Genomic DNA, 19,962 nt, shown 5'->3' on the forward strand with positions numbered 1-19,962 from the left:
TCTCCATAACAAATACATTCAAGAAAAACATTTGATTGTTGAAGTACATGACCTGTTCTACTGCCCACACTGCTCTTTTCACCAATAATGTTCCATTTGCGTTATTAGAGTTTTTTTCCCCTTCTTTCTGATCTATGGCTGTAATTAAAATTTAATTTCAAGTTTTTTGATCAAATGTTTAGTAAAATCCACAATTGTAACATTTGTTTGGTTTTTTTTGGCAGGGGGGTTCAGACAGCTACAGTGTTGCTCTTCAAACCAATGGAAAGGACTTTGTTTGGCTTGGCTTCACATGAGCGTGTGTGTGTGTGTGTGTGTGTGTGTGTGGGGGGGGGGGTTTATTTGTGTTTGTGTGTTAGCCACATTGTGTCAGATCTATGGCGTGTGAGAGCTGTTTGTTTCATATGAAAACAAGATGACTAAAGATAACAAAAAGGTTCAATACGTGATAGTTTTGGCTCAAATCAAACGGTTAGGTTTAACTTAATAATATCTGAATAAAGAAACACAACAACAAAATGTTTTAGAATTTAATAATATAATAAGTAACAATGTTTAAACTCCTGTGACTTTCTGGTCTTTGATGTTTAAACTCGGGCTACCAAGGGAGTTGCATGTCTCTTTCCCCGGGCGCTTCAGCTGCCCCCTGCTCCAGTGTGTTCCACTAACAAGTGTGTGTGTTCCGCTGTGATGGGTAAAATACAGAAGTCCTTGATGGAATTCCTTCTTTCCGGTTCTTGTAATGGTTGGTGGTGATCTTGTTTCCAAATAAGAATCCTGATACACTAAACCTGTCTTTTGAGTATTTATTAATTACAAGAGCTTTGGTCGGGTAGAAGGATGCAGCTCGCTGGACTCTCTTCCGTCTCTCGTGGGATCCGGAAGCCGAGTGAGTCTCCTTTCCAGAAAGCAGTTCCTGTAACCTCAGCGGCTCCTTATCAAACTGGATTCTTGCCTGTTCTCAGCCTGGATGTTATCAGTACGTCAGTGGTGCATGTGTGCGTGTGTATATTCATAGCAGTGTGGTCAGTTTTAAGCAAGCGTGTCCTGTAAGCAGCAGGCAGCACAGCACTATTATCTTATACAACATACTCTTTCCTTGATGTTTTGAAACTCAATTTAGTCTTTGTTTAACTCATAGACAACAAAGGTGCATCTCCTTTGATGTTTTAACTCAGGCTACCAAGGGAGTTCTGTGTCTCTTTCTTGCATGTGTTTGTTTTTTAATTCAACGTACTCTTTGTTCGCTGGTTTAACTCACACTACCAAGGGAGTTTCACGTCTCTTTCTTTAATGTTTAAATACACAACAGTGTTTAAATACACAACAGTGTTTTACTTTTTCCATATTTTCTCCCGTTGTTTGGGCAGCTGCTGTGCGAGCCACTGGGTGGTGTTGCTTCTTGCCTGCTGCCAGGTGTACTTGGGCACGTAGCCCAGCTCGCACTTGGCCTTGTCATACGAGAAGCTGAAGGCCGTGTTGAGCATGGTCAGCAGCTGGCGGTTGATGGGCGGCACTACCCTGCGGAAGGGCCGCAGCATCAGGCACGCCATCTCCCACAGGAAGCAGACCACGTAGAACAGGCGCAGGGGCACGGCCATCCTGTCCTGGATGCTAAAGCCCAGCGGCGACATGACTGCGTAGTTGAAGTCCGAGTAGCTGATGTGCGGTGTGTCGTCGGACACAAAGTAGAACTTTCCGCCCACGTCCGCTCTACGCGCGGGGTCTTTGAGGCTGCGGGCAGCCTGGAGGTGGGCCGCCGCCACGTTGCCCACGTAGACCGGGTTAACCTTGGCCTCCCGCATAGACATCCGGTAGAGGACGTCGCCGTTGCGCACGCCGTCCGCCATGTGGCCGAGCAGGAAGCGGCAGTCCTCGCCATAGATGTACATGGGCCGCAGGGCGCAGGTGGCCAGGCGCCCACCGTTTTGGAGGGGCTCGCCGTTGCACCCCAGGGTCCGGTCCTCTGCCTCCTTCTTGGTCTTGCTGTAGGAGAACTTGAGAGAGATCCGGTAGGCCATGTCCTCATGGCCGTTCACCACTGGCTCACCCTCGGGGTTGGGACCCATCACCTCCACTGTGCTGGTGTAGATGAAAGAGGCCACATTCTCCTGGATGCATGCGTCCAAGAGATTCTGTGTTCCTGGAACAACAAGGTAGCTTCAACCACACACCAGGTTTTTGTGAACCAAAGATTGGTGGATTTACTCAAATTGTGTACTCCCCTAAAAGTTGTACATTTGGAATTCCTTTTTTGTTCCATTGCCGTTGCCTTGATAAGACTCTCGATCAGTTTATTGATTGAACACAATTTGGTTTTGGACTTTTTCATCCATTTTCTGTACCGCTTTATCCGCACAAGGGTCGCGGGCGTGCTGGAGCCACCTTGCGGGTGGAGGGGGCCGGGCCCACCCGGGCCCACCCTTCCTCAATATGCCAGCTCAGCAACTCCGTACACCAGTTGACTAACATGCATGTGATATGGTGTTCATTCACTAAAAGTTCCATAGTCACGCTAGAATTGATGTTTTTGGCTATTTGCGGCACTTATTTTGAAAGGATCAGACAGTTGCTGCTTTTATTTAATGTAGGTTGCTACTTCCTGTTGTTGTTGCATTGCCGTTAGTCTGGTAGACAGCACCTATATTGAGCAGCTTTTTGTGAGCAAAATATTTGGGTCTTGTGTGACTGCTGTGGTACATGTTTGTGCTATCTGTTGACAGGAAGGAAGGACCACTGAGTGAAGACGTAGATGGCTACATTAGCCTAGCATACTATATTTTTGGGTGCACCTTTGACGTTGACGCCATACATCTCACTGGACGCCACGGCGTCGATGACGTCGATGATGGACGCGATGTGGAAGACCAGTGTGGCTTCTCGACAGGCTCTCCTCACAAATTCGCTGTCTCTGATGTCGCCCTCAAATGCGATCAGCTTGATGTCGCCTCGGCATTCTGAAACACAGAAAAGTCATTGTTAGAATGCACAGACTAGAAACTGGTTTAGAACTCCGCCAAGGCAGACTAATCATAATTCCTGGCCAACCAATCACTGGATCATAGTTGTCTTTTTCTTTTTTCTTTTTTAAAATGTGTCCAAATTTGTTGTTGTTTTTCCAATAAAACCACCAATAGTAATAGTTTATATAGTATAATAGTAATGTTTTTGTTTATATACACCATGAAGTACAAAGAAAACTTTTGTTTGTTGTTTTTTTCAGATTTTTCTTTTTTTTTTAATCCCAAAAATGCAGTCTCAGTTCAACATTTTTTTGGGGATAAAATGTTTTTATAACATCTAAAAAATGTTTGAGTTTTATTTTTTTCCATCCAAAACGTACAGCTGTAAAAAAAAAAAAATTTTAACACACAATTGTTTATTAAAGTCAAATCTTTTTTTTAAATATTTGTTTTTTTTACCTGAAACATTATACGGGTAGATAAATTTTTTTCTGCATTATTTTTTTATGTTAATTTTTTGTATACTTATCTTGAAATCCCTGAAAAATGTTTTAAAAAAAATCACTTTCATTTTTAAAAGTCTTCAATTTTGTCTGTATTCTTAAGAAAAAACAAACATACAAGTATGTTGTCTTTTGGGTATTTTTCCACATTTTTGTTAGTTCGTTTTCCTAATAAAATGTTTTTAAAAAAAAGCTAAATGTTCTTTAAAAAAATGTTTTTTAAATTTCTGAAACATACAGTATCAGTAATTTTACTGTTGTTGTATTTTGGATTGAAATTAAAAGGTTTTTTTCCGAGAAAATAGGAAATAAGGAAAATAATCAGATATCAGATTATCTTTATTTTAATAGTTTTTCTTTTAATCTCCAATTTTGTCATCTTGATTTTTTTTAAAAACAATTGTAGTTTTTGTTCATGATAATTTTGGAAAATCTTCTTAAAACGTAATTGAGATTTCTTTTTATTCAAAAAAGATCAAAATTTAATTTTTTTGCTTTTCGAATGGAATTTTTTTTTTAACATTTTCCAAGTTTAACTTTTGCCTTCAAACAACACAAATATTTATTTTTGTCTGTTTTTCCATACAGAGATAAACAACTTTTCTTTCGGAGATAGATTTTGTTGGCCAGCAATGACATTTGGACACTTTCCGTCTTTTTTGTTACCTTCCAGACTTTGCAGCAGCTCCTGTTTGACGTTGATGTCGAGGAGTCGTATCTCGCGGATGTTTTTCTCCTGCTCCACGAGCATCCTGATCAGCGTCTTTCCCAGGAAGCCGCACGCTCCCGTCACCACGCATATGTCGCCGTCCAGGCAAGACATCTCAGATCCTCAGCAGGATGGAAAAAGCAAAGAAGAGAAGGAGAAGGTGGGTAACTTTGAAGCGAGATAAGCGTCACTGAGAGGAGCTGGATGCTTTTTATGAAACAAAACATGTGGAGGCCAGACCAGGAGTTACAGGAAGGGAGGGGCCTGGCTTTGCCAAGCGGTTAGAAAATGAAAAAAACAAACAAACATCAGAGACGTTCAAATGTGCAACTTACATAAACTCTCATTTCAAACATTAACCTTGTCTGGAAGCCCTATTTTGAAAACGTGTTTTGAAACCCTGACTCTATATGGAACCCCTAACTGTGGCTGGAAAACCTAACTTGAAACCCTTACCTTTTCTTGATACCTTAACCTTTGCTTGAAACCCAATACAGTGGAACTTTGATAAAACGGACCCAATCCAATTCCAAAAGACGTGCCACGCATGCCTACGTGGCGGCCATATTGAATGTGGTGCATTGATGTGATAGTTATATCTATTGTCTATTGTGCCGTAGAACGCAGCGCTGGCAGAGAGAAAGCGGCATGGCTGCAGTGTTAACTCTGTGGAATACAAAACACAAGTCTCTTGAGTCTGGAACATACTATTTTTGGTACAGTAATGTTTTTGTCAAGCCGTTCACCTTCGGCAGCAGATTTGGAATTAGCAAGCACAGTAATTCCTCCCGGCTCATGAAAGCGACTCGCCTTTGTTAAATACTGTACGTCAACAATGGCACCATGACCAAACACAGTAAGTTTGGATAAAATGTGAAACGTTCGAACATTTTCAAGCTTTTTTTTTTTTTGTATTTATTTACAATACTGTAACTTTGTAGTGGACTTGCCGTTTTAGGCCACGAAAAAAACCTACAGTACAAAACAATAATTTTGTACTGTACAGTAATATGGATGCATATGACCTCAAAAAAAAAGTGCTTCAATGTAACGAACGATCGGCTATATTGGACGACCCCCCCCCCCCCCACACCCATTAGTCCGTTCTATCGACGTTCCACTGTATTGAAATCCCAATCGTGACTTTAATCCCTAACCATAGTTTTAAACCCTAATTTGAAAACGTAAACCTACTTTGAACCCCTAACCCAGGCTTGAAAATTTACTTTGAAACGCTGACCCTATCTTGAAACCCTAACAAGAAACTCTAACCCTTGCTTGAAACCCAAAATCTAAATCCCAACCAACCCTGACTCGAAACCCTAATTTACAACACTAACCCTGTCTTAAAACCCTTATTTGAAACCCTAAACCTACTTTAACCCTTAACTCAGGCTTGAAACCCTAATTTGAAACCATGCTTTGAAACCCTGAATCTAGATTGAACCTCTAACCATGGCTTGAAACCTTATTTTGAACTGCTAGCCTTGTCTTAAAACCCTAATTTGAAACTCTAACCCTGTCTTAAAATCCTAACATTTGCTTGAAACCCACATTTGAAACCCTAACCTTTGCTTGCAACCCAAAAATTGAAATACCAAACGTGACTGTAAACCCTAAACCTACGTTGAACCCCTAATCCTGGGCTGAAACACTAATTTGAAAAACTAATTTTAACTTGAAACCCTAAACATTTGTTTAAATCCCTAAACCAGGCTTGAAACTAATTTGAAACCCTAAACCTACTAGAAACCCTTAACTCAGATTTGAGACCATACTTTGAAACTGTAACTCTGGGTTGAAGCCCTAATTTGAAAATCTAAACCTACTTTTAACCTTTTACCCAGGCTTGAGACTCCTAACCTTAACTTGAAACCAAACCTTTCTTTGAAACCCTAACCCTGACTTGAAAGCCTCCCTAACCTTTGTTTTAAACACAATTTATTTCAATCTTACCTTGAAACCTTAACCCTGTTTTTGAACCCTACTTTGAAACTATACTTTTGAAACCCTAAAACCTTTCTGGTTGCATTATTATCATCACACTCACTGGTACTGTTTAGTGGCGTTACCACAAAACAAAACAAAAAAAGCCTAAGAAACAGCCTTTGGATCAGGGATGTCAAACTCATTTTTGTCTCGGGCCGCATTGTAGTTCAGATTTCCCTCAGAGGGCCGTTAGAGCAGTGAAATGTTTAATCACCAAATCATATTATTACCATTACACAACAAATTGAGGGATAACTCGTTTTGAAATCAGAAGACAAGGATAATAGTTTGTTCAAGTATTGTTTAAGTTACTGTAGAAGAAGGGTTTGGTAACAGAAAAATGCAATATCTCAACATTATTGTTTATTATTGTGACAATTTAGAATTTGGGCACAGATTTGAGCAAAAATCACAGAAGTTGATTATCTTTCTCTGGGCCACATAAAATTATGTGGCGGGCCGCGTCTGGCACCCGGGCCTTGAGTTTGACACCTATGCTTTAGATCCTCACTAAGCTGAAGATGCTGATATTTTTGCTTGCCTACTCAATGGGAGCTTTGGCCAGAGCAAAATCGATGCCCTCTCCTCATCTAAACCAGTTTAAAATGTTTAAGATATTTAAAAAATAATAACACTAGAGCCATCAAGTTGTGTGATTTGAATGTTTTTCTGTGTGTTGTCGTGCTTGGCCATGTCATAGCTGTCTGCACTCTTATCGCAAGCTGAAGGACAAACATTGACTGGAATGTGTGTGTGTGTGTGGGTGCGCACGCCAATGTGTGTGTCCAAATGTAGAAGAACCAGATTTCTTGATTTAAGAAAAGAAAGTGTTACATCACGTTAAAAGCATTTTTTATTTGGAAAAATGGGAATATACTAAAAAAAAAAAAAAAAAATCACAAAATGATGCTACTAGCCATGCGAACACGTAGCTACCTAACAGGTTGATGTAAAACTAGGGATTATGTAACGCAACTGGGAAATCTCCTGATGTTGATGTTAGTGACGCTAACATGTAGCTACCTAGTATGTTGACGTAAAAAATAATTGAGAGACGCAAGCGGGAAATCTTTCAATGGTGACATGAGCATTGCTAACATGTTGCCAGCTAGCATCAAGACACCAGGCTGGGAATATGTGACACAAACACAGGTTTTGTGGCCACAAGCTAGCAGGGATCCAAACTCATGACTGGAGCTAATGCTTGGACATAACCAGCTCGGAATGAGCCACAGTGCAGAGCTTTGTCAATGCTGTGCAAATGACCTTTGTTTAGGGAAATTACAAAAAAGGGGAAAATCATCATTAGTACTAACATTCCTGCAGGTTCCATATCGGTCCTAACTAAACATTGCTTTGTTTCTTTAGCAATTTGGGCCGTGACCAAACAAAAATCTGATCTGTCATACCCACAGAATTTTTGGGAAATTCAGCCCCTGCAGCCTGATTCACTTAGCAGCGTGAAATTTGGTTGGCATTTCTATAGTAGTAGACTCACAAAGAAGTCTCAAGAAGCCACGCATGAAAAGAGACCGCAAGTCTACCATTTTGGTTCAAAGTGGCCATTTTATGGTCATCTAGCAGGCAGGTTCATCCAGGGGAAAATGTATGTTTGGTAATTATTTGAAAATTCAGCCAATGAAACCAGATTCATTTAGCATTGTGAAATTTGGTTGGGATGACTATCATAAGTAGACCGGCGTACAAAACTCTCAAGACGCCATGCTCTAAAAGACAAAGGAAACCTGTCATTTATGTTTGAAGCGGCCATCTTAGGGTCAGCTTCCAGGTGTGTTCACCCTGATGAAAATTTACATTTGGTAGTTTGCCGAACGTTCAGCCCTGAATCCAAATTCATTTACCAATCTGTAATTTGGTAGGCAAGTCTATCATGGGTATTACCACAAAAAACGTCTCAAGAAAAAAAAGACAAAGGAAGTCTGCCATTTTGCTCGAAGTAGCTGTTTTATGGTTATCTTGATGCATGTTCCTCCTGGTGAAAATGTATGTTTGGTAGTTATTTGAAAATTCAGTCCCAGAAGCCAGTTTGACTTAGCAACATGAAATTTGACGTCCATCATGAGTAGCCTGACAAAAAAAAAAGAAGCCGTGCTTGAAAACACAAAGAAATCGCCATATTGGTTTGAAACAGCCAATGTGAGGGTTGTTTGACATTTCTAGGGGCCCTTCAAAGAGGAACTACAATACTACTACTTGATTTTTTTCTGTCTGATAGATACCATATCTGAACCTTGTATACTAGACAAAGGGAATTCTCTGGGTTTTTGAGTTTTTGTCATTGTGTGTGGCCAGAGCATGGTGCTGAAGTTTGAGGATTTGCCATAAAACATGAGTAAAGTAATAAGTCAGCACATGAATGTTTCAAGAATTCAGCCTCTGAAGTCAATTTCACTTAGCCAAATGAAACTGGGTCACCATGTGCATCAGGAGTAGACCCACAAAAAGTCTCAACAAACCATGCTTGAAAAGATACAGAAGACTTCCTGTGTCTTTGGTTTGAAACGGCCATTTTAAGGTTACATAACGATCAGGACCACCCTGCTGCATTGAACACACAAAAATGAATTTAACCCCTGAAAACAGTTTCACTTCGCAACATGAAATTCGGTAGGCATGACTATCATAAGTAGACCCACAAAAAAAGTCTCAAAAAGCCGTGCTGTAAAATGCACAGGAGTCTGCCATTTTGGTTTGAAGCCAATTTAAATCAGCATTTTGATCATTTCCAGGAGTCCTTCAAAGACAAAATTTTCCTAGAGATTCTGTCCAATTGCTCCCAAATTTTAGTTCTCCCCTGTGGGCAGGGGTCCCTCCTGGATCTGAGCCTCGTCTACCGAGTCCTCCGGCAGATGAACAGTCATGGTACAGGCTCGAATCCCGCCCAGAGGCTCCAAGATGTCAAACACGCGGTCCCACGTGTCCCCCTCGGGGTCGTAGTGCTGCACGATGTCCACCATGCAGCGGCTGTTCCACGAGTACCCGCCCACCACGTAGATCTGGCCCTGGAATACGGTGACGCCCACGTCACTCTGGCCACGCGGCATGGGTGCCACCACCGTCCACTGGTCATTTGTGGGGCTGTAGTACTCGCAGCTCAGCACATCGTCATAGTCGCTCCTGCCCTGGAAGTGGTTGCCACCCATGACAAAGAGGCGGTCCCCCACGGTGCACATACAGTGCAGGCCCCGGAGCTCCATCATGTCCGCCCGCCGGGTCCACGCGTCCCCTGCCGGGTCATAGCACCACAGTTCCCTCTGGAAGGTGTCGTGGGTGATGCCACCTAAATGATATCATAAGAAAGCGGGATTCAGCTAACTGACCCAAGGCATAAGTGAACTAAGCACCTGCTTAGGGCCCCGTGACCATAAATTGGCGCCCCAAAAGCAATTAACAATCAACAGAGCCTATTGAGGAAGAACTGAGTAATATAAAAAATTCATATGGTTTTAGATTTGTTGTACATAATTTTGACCTAATTATTCAACTTCCCCCTCCTTGAGCCGTCACCTGATCGTGGTGGAGGGGTTTGTGTGTAATCCTAGAGCTTAGTTTTCTGGGGCTTTATGCCCCTGGCAGGGTCACCCATGGCAAACGGGTCCTAGGTGAGGGACCAGACAAAGCACAGCTCAAAGACCCCTTCGGATGGCGACAAAAAATGGACTCAGGTTTCCCTTGCCCGGACGTGGGTCTCCGGGGCCCCCCTCTGTAGCCAGGCCTGAAGGTGGGGCTCGAAGGCGAGCGCCTGGTGACCGGACCTGCACCCATGGGGCTCGGCCGGGCACAGCCCGAAAGGGTAACGTGGATCCCCCTTCCCATGGGCTCACCACCTGTGGGAGGGGCCATAGGGGTCGGGTGCAGTGCGAGCTGAGCGGGAGGCGGGGTACACCCTGAACTGGGTGCCAGCCAATCGCAGGGCACATACAAACAAACAAGCATTCACACTCACATTCACAGCTACAGGCAATTTAGATTCATCAATTAACCTAGCATGCATGTTTTTGGGATGTGGGAGGAAACCGGAGTCCCCGGAGAAAACCCACGCAGGCACGGGGAGAACATGCAAACTCCAAACAGGCAGAGCAGGGGATGAACCCGGTCCTCAGAACTGTGAGGCAGACGCTCTAACCAGTCAGTCACCGTGCCGTGATATTCAACTTCTCAAACCATTTTTATCACCTTGTTTCAGGTGCTGATGTCCACTGACAAACCTCAGTTTCAATGAAGTTAGGATGTTGTGTAAAACATAATTAAAAACAGAATACAATGATTTGAAAATCTTTTTCTACCTATATTAAATTGAATTCACTGCAAAGACAAGATATTTAATGTTCAAACTGATGAAGAGTATTGTTTTATTTATTCATTTATTTATTTTGTATTCATTCATTTATTTATTTTTACAAATAATTTCTCATTATAAATTTGATGCCCGCAACATGTTCCAAAAAAGCTGGGACAGGGGCAAAAAAAGACTGGGAAAGTTTAGGAAAAAAACAAAACTGGGAAAAACACGTTTGGAACATTTCAAAGGTGAACAGGTTAATTGGAAACAGGTGAGTGTCATGATTGGGTATAAAAGAAACATCCCTGAAAGTCCAACAGTTTGAAAGAAAGTTTCTCAACATACAATTGCAAGGAATGTAGGATTTCATCTTTGGTCTATAAGATCGTCGAAGGATTCAGAGGATGTAGAGAAATTTCTGTATGCAAGCGGCAAGTCCGAAAATTAAACATCGAATGCCTTCGATCCCTCAGGCAGCACTGCATTAATAACCAGCATCACTGTGTAAAGGATGTTGCCATGTGGGCTCAGGAACACTTCAGAAAACCGTTGTCAGTTTACACAGTTCGTAGCTACAAATGAAAGTTAAAACCACCATACAAAATGAAAGCCATATGTCAAAAACACCAGGAACCACCACCGGCCCAAGCTCATCTGAGATGGACTGACGCAAAGTGGAAAAGTGTGGTGATGAATCCACATTTCAACTTGTTTTTGGAAATCATGGCTATCATGTACTCCGATGAGTTTTTCCTGGGGGGGGGGGGGGGGCAGCTAGATCCGTTCCACACATCCACCATCCACGCACAGATTAACGTGGCGGACTAATATGCGGCCTGATGTTCCACCTGTGCGCTTGGGACCTGGTTTGGGTAAGTCACAGGAGTTGACAAGACCAGAAACAAAACTTCCGCCGCTTCTGCTATTAAGAAGTAACAGTACTCTTACTCCGTTACAATGATCTAAATGTCGCTGCTACTTTTATTTATCAATTATTGCTTATTTATCAACTATTTCGTACGCGATACTACGACTTCGACTTCTGCATCGGGTGCTGTTGGCGTCATCCAATTTAAGCGCTAGTGACCTTTAAGTCTGGTTCACCAATCAAACGACACAAGAAAGTCACATGATCTCACACAACGTCTTCCATTGGGCTTCCCGGACATAGGTATTCACACTAGATTAGCCTTTGAAGTTGCTAACAGTGAAAAATGAAGTGAAACAGACAATGACTTTAGTCAATTCTTTTCCAGAATGAGAGTGCTTAAAGAGGAGGATGCTCTTCATGTGGCACAGCTTGAAGCAGTTTTTCTGCGTGAAGAATTTTTATTTTTTGGCCTTAATGTACTCTTTAGAGTCTTCCAGATTGCTTAATTTATGTTAAAATAATGTTTCTTTTTTTGTCCCCTTTTTTCAAGCCTTTGGTGTTTCCATGTCTGATAGAAGGCGTGACACGTGTTTTGATTTCAAACGATAAAAAAAACAGCTTTCATGCACTGTATTGTTTCAGATGTTTTTGTTGTTGTTTTGGCTGTGCATATTAGCCCACATTAGCCCTATTTTATGGTCATAAGTAACTATAAAACATTTGGGTACGGGGGTCACTGTAAAGTGAATTTTTCTGTTGTTATAATGAGCTAATTTAGCATTTCCTATGTGGTTTTGTTTTGTTCATGCATGATCTTCTGTCAGTTCAGTCCTAATTGACCTGTCAGATTGTTTTTCTTCTTCTTCTTCTCAGTACTATCATATTGTAAATTAATAAATCAAAAGTGGAAAATATTTTGTGTTCAGAGATGGCTCCCCCCCCGTTGTGCCAAGTTATCAAGAGGGGTGTTGTATACAACTGACAGTAAAGATCAACTTTTACTTTCAGAATGTATACTTTTAATTGGGACTCTGTCTTTTATTTATTTTATTTTTTTTTACACAAGTATATGTACTTGTACTTTCTAACAGCGTATGAGAACTTTTGTCACCTCTGTCTGCAACGTATTGTGAGCAGACACCTGTTTCCTGTGGCGGACCGAGGCTGAGAGTGTTTACAGTGACAGGATGCAGTTGGTGAGAAAAGGTTAACCCGAGCGTGCTTTTGCAACTTGTCAAAAGAGGAACTTAGATGTGTTCAAAATGTTTGGAGTCATCATGACTGATGAATGCTGGAAGGCAATATTAAGAGTCTTAAAACATTACTTATAATAAGTATTCATCTTGTCCTTAAAAAGTCTGGTTTGTTTTCTCTGGTACACCAAATGGTTAAACTTTAAACTTTAAAAAAATATATTTTAAAAAGTGAAATTAAAATGAGGACACCCTTAATCTTTCCCATTTTTATTATATATGGTATTTTATGTTTATTTTTATTAATATTATTTTTTACGTTTTACTTTTACCTGGTGTACTGAATATTTATATTTATATAAATTTAATATACCACGCATGTTAAAAAAATGTTAAATTTATCCCATAAAAAGAAGAAAAAAGTTCTTTTTTTATTTGAGTTTTCAACTTTAAACTAATGGTGTGATGGTTAAACATGAGCATTTTGGTGTACCAAAGAAGCAAACTATTTAAAAAAGTACATTTAAAAAAAAAAAAAAGAAATACTCTAATTGTTTTAGAACATATTGGAAAATCTCAGAAATTAAGTTCTAATATTTAATAATAATAGAAATTTTAAAAACACATTGTATAAATTAGAAATTTCTCCTCTTTTCATCCATTTTCTCACTCAGGCAGGCTCAATATATTTAATACATGTACCATGTAGGTAATTTAAAATTAAAACACAATAAAAATAAGAAAAGAACAAGCAGTCTTATAGTTTATATTTTAAAATATTTTTGATTGATTGAAAGATATATTGTATATTACTTTTAAATGTTTATTAATTCAAAAAAATGTATATATTTTTTTTTTAATTGAGGTTTTTGAACTCTAAAGTGGGTCAACTTGATCTGCCACACAACAGAGAGAAAAGAGAGTCTCTTCAACTAAAATGTTTTTTTACATGGCTCGTTCCACTTTGATTCAGCTGCCCAACCTCCCACCCTCAGCCTTGAATATCCCACTGTGTTTATTTGAAGACAAGAAGGCCTTTTTCCGTGAGGACGAGTAGTCAAGGCCACCACAGTGTCTGTGATCAACAGTCATAGTCGCTTTAGTGGAATTTCTCTTTTTCCGCATTCACTTCTGTCTTTGGGGTCTGGAAGGCTGCACAAATTAATTTTTAAAAAGTGCACTCCAGCTATTCTGTAGAAAAAAAAAACAAAGATGCTGAGCTAACGTCCAATCTGCATTTTTTGGTATTGTTTATTCAAATAAACTTGTTTGCTTTGGATGCAAATACTTTGTTGTTGAACACCCAGCTGAGACGACATTTGACTCATTTCCTTCACGGTCTTTGAACTCAACTGCGTTTTTGTGTTGTTTCTATGCTACATTTCTATAGGGTAGCGTTCCTTTGGTGGTACCTGAGATGTACATGCTGTCGCCGTGTACCGTCCCAGCGTGTCCGTAGTGAGACTTGGCCATGCTGCTCACGAAGCTCCACTCGTTTGTCTTCAGGTTGTAGCACTCCACCGACTCTGAAGTTCCAGTAGAAAATAGTTGAGGTTGTACACAGGAAGTCGGCATTTACAAAGTTTTGTAACTTAAGACTGGACGACAAAGGTGAACAAAATCATGGCTTTCTTGTTAGCTTGTGGATCCATCCACCAGTGGTACAGTTAAATTCAGGGTACTCTTAAACCAACCCTAATCCTAACTCTAATGCAACCCATGTCCCTAACCCATCAGTACAATATTCTTAGACTACTTTAACCTTACCCTTCTAAAAACCCTAACCCTAAACCCGAAACCGAGGAAAGCCCTTCAATTATCCCCCATTACTCTATTTCAGTTGCCAAGAGAAGTCAGAAAAACAACTCTTGCTTCAGTTTGATTGGTTGGATCCTAACTTGCTCGCATCAACAGTTACAAGAACTCCCAGAACTACGCGGACTACCCTGGAGCAAATAAAAATCGTCTCACCGATCTCTCCCACTGCATTTCTTCCACCGACAGCGTAGAGTTTCCCCTTCAGAGCACTAAGGTGGAAGAAGGTCCTCTTCTCTTTGAGTGAAGCAATCTGAAGCCACACGTTGAAGCGTGGGTCATAGCGGTAGGCGCTATCGATGGCTGTCTTACCCTTGGTGTCATAGGTACTTTGACCTGGAAAAAAAACACTTTTTTGACTTAAAAAAAAAAAAAAGGTAAATTTTTGTCCAAACTTTGTTTTGACTCTCCCACCTCCAACGATGAAGAGGAACCCGCCCAGAAGGGCCAGGCCATGCTGGTAACACGGCACCTTCATGGGCTTGAGGGCTCTCCATTGACCCGTCTTGCCATCATACATCCTCAACTCACGGCTCACCACCAGCTGCTGCCGCATGACACCGCCCAGTGCCACAATGTGGGTGGCATCTGACCGGATCCGTGTGCGCTCACTTTGGAGAGCTGGCTGCATGAAGGGCATCATCTGATAGTTACTGGCCTCCAACAGGAGGTTGACACAGGAGGTCTCGGAACGCATCAGGGAGTCTCCTTCCTCATCCTGTACGTCTTCTTCATGGGAGATCTGGATCAGCTCGGAGGGGCTCATCAGGGGGAAGCGAATGTGACGCATCAAGGCGTAGACCGAATGGCGCCGCTTGGCAGGGTCGTGAGCCAGCCAACCTTTGGCGATTTGGTAGAGCTCCATTTCAGAGAGTCCCTTCAGAGAGTTGCTGGCCAAGGCTCCGGCGATGGTCTTCTTGGAGAGTTGCAGATAGCGACCGCACTGCACCAGGGCGCACAGGTTGCGGCTCACAAACTCGGCTGCAAAAAAAAGTGTCAACCAACTTTAGTATGGGCTGTAATACAGTATGTCCGTCGTCCGTCCATCCAGCCATCCATCCGATTTCTAGCCTAACCCATTCACCCAAAGCCTTCAGTTCAGTTCATCACTATACCATAAGATTACTCTAACCCAAACGCTAACCATAACACTGCACAGCACCACGAAGAACCCCCCAAACATGACTCTGTCTCTCGTCACTCACCAACGTTGCACTGCAAATCCTCCAGGAGTAAGTCAGATGCAATGCACTCCACCTCCACACAATTATCAACTGTGATCTAGATTATCCGAAGACATAGGTGAGCAGTTGATGCTGCAATTAGCACTGCCCCAAATTTTATGGATTTGACAGAAATTCACCTCACTGCTCATAAGCTGGTTGCAGAAGGAAAGCACCGGGATGACCTGAAGGAAGTTGGCAGCCTCCAGGGTCTCTTGGAGGTTACCCATGTCCAGGTTAATTTTTGACGTGTAGATGAAGTCTAAAATGTTCTTCAGGCCCAACTTGGTGACGCCGTGCAGCTTGATCTCACGCATATCTGTCTCGCGCATACCTCCTGTACAGGGTACAAATACTGTGCTTTACTTGCGTATTTATTTTTCTGATGACTTTTTACTTTCACACTCCTTATATTTTCTAAACATTTACAGCTGAGGACACAGTGTAAAAAGATGTGACCAGAGACAGGTCAGGTCAACTGAGGTTGAGATCTTGATTCAGCTATGGGTGTGCCAGATACACCACTGCTTGAGTGAATTAAAAATAACATGTAGCAATTAACGTTCTGTAATGCCCTTGCATGTGGGCAAGGACAGCCAAATATGATGATGCATGTTCAGCCGTTTATAAAATGTGACAAACAGGCACATACACACAGAAATACCAAATGAGAACACTCACAAGGAGCTGCTGTCGGCCACAACTAACACCCAAACGGTTACGAATAAGATGTTTTATTATGTTTGATGCAATACAGTACTATTTTTCTTTATTAAATGTAATGCCATCATGGATTAATGATGGCATTTCACTTCATTTCAATTGGGAAAAATGATTTGATATATGAGTGAATTGAGTTAAGAGCTTGGTCACAGAACAAATTAAACTAAGCCAAGGTACCGCTGTCTTTGTACTTCTACTTAAGTACAGAATATGAATACCTTTTTCCACCTCTGCTCCTAAACAGAGAGGAAATCATAAGAGCAAATGGAGAAGGAGACTCAGCCACAAATGCCCAGGTCGGTAAGGCTTCTTATCAATCTAGCAGAGGATGACTCACCTGTGAACATAGCTTTGAAGTAGTCACTGGATGATGCCATGATGACTCGGTGCACTGGGAAAGTTTCGTGACTGTCTCCGGGAACCAACACGACATCGCACAGGATGTCGCTTGCCCGGAAAGCATTCAAACCCTGTAGAATAAAAACAGACAATGGTGGATGACCAGACTAAGCTCGGACTTGAGTTTTGGCTTGTACCTGTAACACATCCAAGCTGTGTTCAGTACTACTGAACCCCTTGGAAAGAGGCCGAGGGGGCAGTTTGGGCTTGGTAGCTTTGTCCGGCCGTTTGGGAGGCATTTTCGTGGCTGGGGCAAAGGGCACCAGAGCCGGGGATGGAACTCGATGCGGAACTGGAGCTGGAAGTGAGACAGGGTCTGGCAGAGAAACCCTGTCATCTACCAGAACCATACAGAGAACAGGTTTTAACTGGAATGTCACTCAGCAGACCTTCCTCTTTCCTGAAAGATTATTTACAATGCAACAAATGGATGAGCAGTGGCGTTTGATTCTGGGATGGTGGGAGAAAAAGTAAAAATTCTTCAATCTCGAACTTTTTCTTCCAGGTCTTTCCAGGTCTACGGAGGGGAGCACTCGCCTTGCTGAGCCAGTTGCTGCGGGGGCGGAGCAGGGGATCTGTCTGGATGACCGGACATGCGGGATTGACGCCTGCCACTCAAGCGGGAAAAGCGGAGACTCAGCCTCCCTGGTCTGCTGTCATCTCCGACCCTGCGGTGGCAAAGAGTGGTTGGTCACTAGGTTGGTGTCCTCCTTAGTACCCTTGACACCTGACATAGGGAGCATGCCTGTAGCTTTTTGGATGTGGAACCCGTACAGCAGTTACCTTGGAGTCCAATCATTAGCCATATTAGTATACATAAAGTTATAAATCTGTCGTTTTGTTTTTTATGACAAGTCAAAACTTTGTCATTATGCTCTGTGTATATGCAAAGCAGAAAACTCAAGTTATCTGCAATTGACTGCCACCCATCTGTCTAGTATACACGTTTCAAATTTTGTAGCAATCGGACAAAATCTCTATGACAAGTTTGTCTTTGGAGGACCCCTTCAGAATGGCCAAAATGAGTCTAAAATGAGCTTCAACCCAAAATGGCCAACTTCTTCAACACTTTTCAGGCAAGGCTTTTTGAGATTTTTTTGGTGGATCTACTCATGATAGAAATGTCTCCCAAGTTTCATGTTACTTAGTGAAACTGGCTTTGGGGGCCAAATTTTCAAAACATTCAAAGGACCTTAGGAAGTCACCAAAATTACCCTAAAAGAGCCTCTTCAAACCAAAATGTCCATCTTCCTTTGTCTTTTCGATCATAACTTCTTAGACTTTTTGTGGGTCTACTCATGATAGACATGGCTACTAAATATAATTTTGCCAAGTGCAACATTTCGTCTGGTTCTGACCTTGTGGGGCTTAGTTATTAGTATAAGTTTTGTTTTACTTTTATAATTTTAAACTTCCATCCATCCATTCATGGGTGGATGGATGGATGGAATTTTAAAATTCACTGCCATGATCTGCCCACACACAACGACCAAAACTCAAAGGTTTCGCAATTAGTACTGTCCATCGGTCTCGAAAACGTGGTTTAAATTCTCTCGGACAAGTCAATATTTGAAGGACCCCTGGAAATGCCCAAAAAGATTCTAAAATGGCTGCTTCAAACCAAAACGATAGACCTCAAGTATCATATTGTATGTAAGAGATACCTTACCCCATGTTGTTGGCGTTGTGAGCTTGAGGGCTGTTACCGCACTAGTGAGACTTCCTGAATGGATGCAATGAAGAACATTGTTCAATTCAGTTTGTATGCATGTAGGATTCTCTTCTTCACAGTCGTCAACATAAGATGAAATAACATCAGGATATTTGATATAGACCTTTACTGTGGTGCATCATCATCATCGCCATGATCAGTCCACATGCAATGAAAAAAGTGCAAAATTTTGGGCAATTTAGCATTGTCCATTTGTATAGTGTAAAGTACATGGTTGAAATTTTGTAGCAATTGGACAAAATCCACTCATGATTGACCAAATTTCATATTGCTAAGTAAGGGCCTTGGGGGCTGAATTCTCTAAAGATTCTAAGGACCAAAATTAACTTAAAATGGCTTCTTCAAACCGTTTTGAGATCTACTCACATCTACTTTGGATCTACTCATGATAGAGATATGCTTACCAAATTTCAAGTTGCTAAGTGAAACTGGCTTCGGGGGCTGAATTTTCAAATTAATACAATTGTATTATTCATTCATTTATTCATTTTCCATACTGCTTATACAAAAAAGTCTCAAGGACCTATGCACGAACATAAAGATGGACATTTTGGTTTGAAACAGCCATTTTGGGGCAAATTCCAAGCCTCGTATTTGTCAGAAAGTTAGAAGCAATATCTGTCCGGGACACCAGTTTCACTGATTGACACGATGCTGGGTTTACATGTCTATGATAACAGGAGGCACAAAAAAACGTGTCAAGGACCTAAACCCGAAATTGACCAGGACATCGGTTTGAAGTTGTCATTTCAGATTCCAGGACCCATTCATGGATGCCTGCAGACTAATTTGTTTCCACTTCAAGTGAATTTCACGTTGCAACTTGCATAATTTGTTTTGAAAAGTGTTGAAAGCATGTAATATGGAAAAGCTGAAATTTTAACATTGGCAGAGTACACTTTTCACGTACTGTGTGCACCTGATAGATAAGGCACTTTTAATACGCACAATGCAAAACCTCAGTGTTGAGTTATGCTCCAGAATTGGTCAACTATCCTTCCCATTTCCTCACACACAATGTGACCAACCAGGAAGCATCACCAAACACTTGAGTTCCTCACGACTAACTGTTTTGCTTACCTGACCGAAATCCTCCTGAGCAGACCGGACCCCAGGCCTCCTCCCTCCAGCCTGATGCTGTAGAAAAAGCGCTGCGAGGAACAAAATGTCAGCCTCACCGTCAAGAGGGTGGCGTGTGTCTTGTCGAGAGCGTTTTGGCGGATTTGGAACACGAGCGCCGCAAGCCCTCACTCACTTCCTGCGTTACTTCTCTTTTGAGGTCACGCGCTACCCTCTTGTCTAAATGACATTTTGTGAGCTGCCAATGAGAATTACACAAATGGGCTAGAAGTGAAGGGATGTGACGTTTCTTCATCCATCCATCAATGTTCTTCTGCGCGTATCCACATTCGGCTTGCGGATGAGCTGAAGCCTATCTCAGCTGACTCTTGGTGAAAGAAGTGGGGTACACCCTGGATTAGTCACGAGTCAATTACAGGGCACATTTAGACAATACATGTGCCTGACAATTGACTGGCG

At 41.8% G+C, this 19,962-nt stretch overlaps 2 protein-coding genes across 5 annotated transcripts; both read right to left on the reverse strand.

Moving 5' to 3' along the window:
• Window positions 1–1,239: 1,239 nt before the first annotated feature.
• Window positions 1,240–4,417, reverse strand: hsd3b1 (hydroxy-delta-5-steroid dehydrogenase, 3 beta- and steroid delta-isomerase 1). The gene is made up of 3 exons (XM_061691178.1): window positions 4,133–4,417; window positions 2,793–2,957; window positions 1,240–2,143 (listed from the first exon to the last, which is right to left on the reverse strand). Exons 1-3 carry the CDS (start codon window positions 4,287–4,289, stop codon window positions 1,335–1,337), a joined length of 1,131 nt encoding a protein of 376 aa, XP_061547162.1. The 5' UTR covers window positions 4,290–4,417; the 3' UTR covers window positions 1,240–1,334.
• Window positions 4,418–7,011: 2,594 nt separating this feature from the next.
• On the reverse strand, window positions 7,012–19,708 carry si:rp71-68n21.9 (kelch-like protein 13). 4 transcript variants are annotated; one of them, XM_061691379.1, is made up of 11 exons: window positions 19,504–19,708; window positions 18,361–18,414; window positions 17,229–17,359; window positions 16,829–17,028; window positions 16,630–16,762; window positions 15,710–15,906; window positions 15,552–15,627; window positions 14,761–15,327; window positions 14,503–14,682; window positions 13,944–14,057; window positions 7,013–9,465 (listed from the first exon to the last, which is right to left on the reverse strand). In XM_061691379.1, the coding sequence occupies exons 2-11, from the start codon at window positions 18,363–18,365 to the stop codon at window positions 8,969–8,971; spliced, it is 2,100 nt and encodes a 699-aa protein (XP_061547363.1). In that variant the 5' UTR covers window positions 18,366–18,414; window positions 19,504–19,708; the 3' UTR covers window positions 7,013–8,968. The 4 variants fall into 4 exon arrangements, with proteins under 4 accessions (XP_061547364.1, XP_061547363.1, XP_061547362.1 ...); XM_061691378.1 differs by lacking the exon at window positions 19,504–19,708 and adding an exon at window positions 18,527–19,495; XM_061691380.1 differs by lacking the exon at window positions 18,361–18,414 and having other exon boundaries at window positions 7,012–9,465.
• Between the last annotated feature and the right edge of the window lie 254 nt (window positions 19,709–19,962).

Source organism: Phycodurus eques, chromosome 12, assembly GCF_024500275.1.
Source record: "Phycodurus eques isolate BA_2022a chromosome 12, UOR_Pequ_1.1, whole genome shotgun sequence".
NCBI classification, from domain to species: domain Eukaryota; kingdom Metazoa; phylum Chordata; class Actinopteri; order Syngnathiformes; family Syngnathidae; genus Phycodurus; species Phycodurus eques.

Excerpts from the sequence above, each read along its gene's own strand:
- si:rp71-68n21.9 (XM_061691379.1), bottom strand. Across the intron at positions 15,628-15,709 it reads ACCAGCTTATGAGCAGTGAG|ATCACAGTTGATAATTGTGT; the intron begins GTGAATTTCTGT and ends CGGATAATCTAG. Across the intron at positions 14,683-14,760 it reads GTTCCTCTTCATCGTTGGAG|GTCAAAGTACCTATGACACC; the intron begins GTGGGAGAGTCA and ends TTTTTTTTCCAG.
- hsd3b1 (XM_061691178.1), bottom strand. The coding sequence starts at position 4,289 with ATGTCTTGCCTGGACGGCGACATATGCGTGGTGACGGGAGCGTGCGGC. Across the intron at positions 2,958-4,132 it reads GCTGCTGCAAAGTCTGGAAG|AATGCCGAGGCGACATCAAG; the intron begins GTAACAAAAAAG and ends TCTGTGTTTCAG. Across the intron at positions 2,144-2,792 it reads GTATGGCGTCAACGTCAAAG|GAACACAGAATCTCTTGGAC; the intron begins GTGCACCCAAAA and ends TTGTTGTTCCAG.